The sequence below is a fragment of the Daktulosphaira vitifoliae genome, unplaced genomic scaffold (assembly GCF_025091365.1).
Source record: "Daktulosphaira vitifoliae isolate Bord-2020 unplaced genomic scaffold, ASM2509136v1 Scaffold_2, whole genome shotgun sequence".
NCBI lineage: Eukaryota > Metazoa > Arthropoda > Insecta > Hemiptera > Phylloxeridae > Daktulosphaira > Daktulosphaira vitifoliae.
The window spans coordinates 9,805,129-9,810,463 of record NW_026099573.1 but is presented as its reverse complement, the minus strand read 5'-3'; the positions used below and the strand labels follow the sequence as shown (position 1 = coordinate 9,810,463).

Here is a 5,335-nt window from a genome sequence, read left to right as displayed (position 1 = left end):
TTCACGAGTTCGGCCCAGCACTTCGCTTTGGCCCGCCTGATGGCGAGATTCATATATTACACTTATAAATCATAAAACTTCTAATCTGATTATTAATAAAGAAATAGAAGATCATGTAGCTTTTGGAATAATCCACCAATTTTTTAAAGTTAATCACTATCTACAGATTTACATTGAAGTATTTTTTATGAAAGTGATTTTAGTCGTTGTCAGATATAATTATCTTGATCCAACTATGTCACATCCTCACTATGCTGGATTTTTGTTTTTGTATTGTGAACGAAATATTTGCAACGAATGCATTTTTTCGCTGTTATTTTTCTTGATTTCTTTACCATAAGTCATGACTTCAAATTTAATAATGTTCTCAGATGGTATAAAGTCCAATGAACTATAAAAATGTTTATAACTTTCTGTTAAAGTCATACGGATTTGGTAATAAGCATTGAATCGGATCTAATCGCAAATGTACATTAGCGTTTGTTTTTGCATCATTTATATCTTTTGAATTGGATAATTGTAATTTCCATCTATTAAAAAAAAAAACACTTCATATGAAAATCTTTCAAATAGTCCTTATACTTTTAAAACAACTAACAATTAATTAAACAATATTTTTCAGAAATTATTCATTCCAAATATTATATTATTGGTTGTTTTACAAAAATGTGAAAAGGTATTGACCAGCTCTGATAATCTCGAGGAAGCAACAGGATTATCAGACACTAATGAACAAATTAGTAAAATACTTAAAATTTGTTTAAATATGTATATATTAATTGTAATAATAATAATAATAATAATAGTTATCACTATTATTGACTTTTTTTGTGCAAAATGATTTGTCTCCTTCAAATAAATAGAGTAGTAATTAAAACAAAGGCATTAAAATAAATCTAAACTTAATAGTAAATGTTAAATTATTGAAATTCATAAAATTAATATCATATTTTTGATATGTTTGCTTATTGCGATGTTATTAGTATTGTCCTACATTACCACAGGCCAATTTATAGAGACATTTGAAAATGCAAATAACAATTATTCAATAACATATAAAAAAAAATTTCTATTAAAAACAGTTAGGAAGGATCTTGTTATGAATTTTGCAACTTAAAACTATGCAGTGTTTTGTCAAACATATCATAAAATCAGTAATTTAGATGCTATGATGATGACACTTTATCTAGCTTCCTTACAATAAATTTACTTATAAATAATTGAATTCTCAACAGTGTGTGACCATTAATTTTTTATTAACAATCATTTAAGTTACTTTTAACATGTATCTGAATTACCTTAGAACAGTTATTTAAGCATAAAAACTTTAGGTAGTAAACATATGATTCATCAATTAAAACATTAAGTTAATTTACAGTTAAATATATTTTCATTTTTTATTGTTATATTTAAAAGTACATTTATTTCTACATAAATTTTATTATTTATTGGAATACCTTTTTTATTTATTATATAATAAAATTGAATATATATTAATTAAATTGTATTATGTTGTATTCAAAGAATCAGTTAAATTATTATATATAGAATATACGTATAATCATTACACAGGTGTAAGAAATTATTCCATGTGAGTGATTTTTGCAAGGAAATGCAGGAACGTAGGGTCAGGTTAATTAGATTAAATAAAAATGTTTATTATTACTAAATACGTTTTATGTGAAATCTTATATATAAATTAATAAGTGTAATTAATAAAATTATATAATTAAACGTTATTAAAATTTCTTATTTTTATAAATTGATATTTTTTAGTTTGTGTGATATGTCTGGATGAAATGAATGATAATGATTTTAAACATCCATGTTGTAAAGGGAAATATCATAAGAAATGTTTATACAAATCCATAACCTTTAATTTAATATCATGTCCAATTTGCCAGGGAAATCCAATTGAAGGTATATTATCTTATATATTAAAATTTAGTCAGTTCACAAATATTTACCTAGTAGGGCGAGTTAGGTAAATATAAACGATTGAAGTAAAGCTACATGTGCTTTATTTGATAAATACATAAATTATTATTTCGAACTTACATTTAATATTATAGCATAATATTAAACAATCAGATATTAGCAATCTAAAATAAATATTCGTTTAAATTTACCCCACGTAATTTTATTCATTTAAGAGAATTACATTTTTGAAGTTAAGTTTTCAAAATTAATTTTATAGAAAATAAGTAACTCAGAAAATTTTTTTCAATAATCATCAACTTTTTTTTTTAACTAATTAATTATAATTAACAATGATTAACAGTGGTGATTGGGTCATTGAACATCGTTCTATCGCGGGACCTTTACAGTTTTGACTTCACCACAGACAAACCAAAATGAAATAATTGTTTTTTTTTGGTCTAGAAAGTTAACCTGCTAGACCGCAGTATTTGTGATTTTCACTCTAAATTAAACTCTGTGATTCCTTTTACTTACATATTTGTTTAATAAATTTATCAGTGTAGTAATTTTATATAGAGATGGACGAACTGTCTTACGAACATTAGGTTCCCCATTCCCAATTATTCAATAATATTGTTACCATAATATTGTATCACCAATTTTAATTATTTTATTTTTAACATTTTATACTGGTTTAAGGTGAAGTCAACAAAACAAACAATAAGACTAAATTATTTTATTTTATTTAAACGTCAACTATATATATAAAATTCATTTTTCTTTCTTTCATCCTTCACAATTTGTCTATAACTTTTTGATTAAAACTATTAATCTTCGTTGATTATACAACTTTCAATACTAAATATGGTCAAAGCGTTGAGTTTTTTTTTATACATGATACTTTTTAAGCACGGTTTAATTTTCTTCAATGTTGAGAAACTTCTTTCAGCTTAATTAAAATATTTCTTGATTATTATTCATAATTTAAGCTTAAAAATTTAATAATGAATAAAAATACTACCCATACGGTAGATAAGAACGATATAAAAACATTTGAGTGTGATCGCTTTAATGTCGAAAATCGAAATGGTAAAAAAAATATGATAGTGTAGGTGTTATATCAATCGAATAATCTGATAAATTTATCTAGACGCTATTGCGTTGGTAGAATTTGGTGGAATTTTATTAGAGCTATTGCCTATTAATATTTAATAGACACGTAGACTATAAATGAAAACTGTCGACACGAGCAGGTCGCCGCCGAAAATGTGTGACGAGAATTCATTGTACTGTGCTTGCACTCGTCACGTTGCAGTAAACCCCACGAAAATTATAGTTAATGATATAGTATACAATATCTAAGTATATCAAAAACCAGATATTTTGTGTGCCCACGGATTGTTGCACCAAACACAATTGTGTTTGGAGTTTTAGCTTCGATGCGAAGCTGAGAAGGTATTGGTTTTACTAAGATGTGTTTTTTTTTTGTGTCTGTTACCACTTTTTCTCAGCTCTCACCGGACCGATTTCTTTCAATGATACGTCAAAAGATCACAAATCGTATCTAGTCGAAGACATTACCCTCAAAAGTTGAAAAAAATTCCCTCGTTCCCCGTAAATGGGGGAAACCTCCGAAAAAAATACAAATTTAAAAATGGTTAATTTTCGAAATTTTTTCTATTTTTTTTACTAAAAACTGCCGTAACTTTTTCAAAAATAACCAAATCAATATAAATCTTTTTTTTATAGATGCATGATGTTTTTACCTATCATTTATTATATTTTTTTTTATAAATCTGACTTTTTATCTGCCTACAGGGAGAGATTCAAAATGACAACTTTTTTACAAAAAATTTACTTTTTCAATTTTGAAAATGTTCCGGAAAGTCTGACACTTATATATATATATTACATTAAAGCTAATGCAATGTACTTTATTATGGAAAATAAAAATTTCGGAATTTATATTATCTTCACGGTGAAAATGGCTAACGAATGCTATTTTTGTGTGAAAATTTTCGATTATGTATTTTACATTTTTAACTTTATTATGCTATAACTATTTGAAAAAAGTATGGATCAACATAATTTTTTTATGAGAAATAATATTTTTTAATAAACCCTTTATTCGTTTGACATACTTTATCTTAATCAGGATATTAGTAAGGAACTAACAGATCATGTAGCTTTTGGAATAATACACCTATTTTTTAAAGTTAAACACTATCTAAAGATTTGCATCGAAGCGTTTTTTATGATAGTGATTTTAATCACTGTCAGATATCATTATACTTGACGCAACAATGCCACGTCACCACTGTGCCGCGACCCCCCTGTGCTGGGTTTTTTAATATTGTAGTTAACATCATAAGCTTTAACTTGATATAAATTAATGTTAGTAGATGTTCTAAAATGTCTTCACATGCATGAATTTTCTCTTTCAAATCCTTATTGTACTCAGGTTTTTCATTGAAAAGTCCACCAAAAGAACACTTATTACCTCTTTTATATTTTATTAAAATGTCATCAAGATCAGTATTTAAAAAACCAGCACAGGGGGTCGCGGCACAGTGGTGACGTGGCATAGTTGGATCAAGTATAATGATATCTGACAGTGATTAAAATCACTATAAAAAAAAAACGCTTCGATGCAAAACTTTAGATAGTGTTTAATTTTAAAAAATATAGTATAATATAGTATATGTAATATACTATATTATAGTATATTACATTAGCTTTAATTTAAGATATATATAAAATTGTCAGACCTTCCGGAACACTTTCAAAAGTTAAGTTGAAAAAGTTCTACTTTCTATATGCATTTTTATGTTAAAATCCCCCCTGTATTAAGGGAAATGGTCCGATTTAAAAAAACAGTATGTCGAATGAAAGATGTATATAAACACTATTTTCCATAAAAAAATTGTAATGATCCATACATTTTTCAAAAAGTTATAGCATAATAAAGTTAAAAATGGAAAATACAAATTCGAAAATTTTCACACAAAAATAGCATTCGGTAGCCATTTTCACCATGAAGATAAAATAAAGTCCGAAATTTTTTTTTTTCATGATAAAGCATATTACATATGCTTTAATTTAAGATATATATAAAAGTGTCAGACTTTCCGGAACATTTTCAAAATTTAAGTTGAAAAAATAAATTTTTTGTGATAAAGTTATCATCTTAAATCCTCCCCTATGGGCAGATAAAAGGTCAAATTTACAAAAAAAATATACCAAATGATAGGTAAAGACATCAAGCATCTATAAAACAAAAATTACATTGATATGTTCATTTTTGAAAATGTTATGATAGTTTTAAGTAAAAAAAATTTCAAAAATTTCGAAAATTAGCGATTTTTAAATTTGTAATTTTTTTGGAGGTTTCCCCCATTTACGGGGAACGAGGGAA

The 5,335-nt window shown here is 25.9% G+C and overlaps 1 protein-coding gene across 3 annotated transcripts in view; it reads left to right on the top strand.

Annotated features, from left to right (window-relative positions):
- LOC126897410 (uncharacterized) overlaps window positions 1-5,335 on the top strand; it is a 21,138-nt gene that overhangs the window by 13,829 nt on the left and 1,974 nt on the right. Inside the window, exons 2-3 of one of the 3 annotated variants that reach the window (XM_050670972.1) lie at window positions 623-740; window positions 1,777-1,920. The exons of 1 other annotated variant lie outside the window; for it this stretch is intronic. In XM_050670972.1, coding sequence (XP_050526929.1) covers window positions 623-740; window positions 1,777-1,920 — 262 coding nt within the window. The remainder of the gene's footprint in view (window positions 1-622; window positions 741-1,776; window positions 1,921-5,335) is intronic. One more of the 3 variants, XM_050670971.1, reaches the window with a different exon arrangement.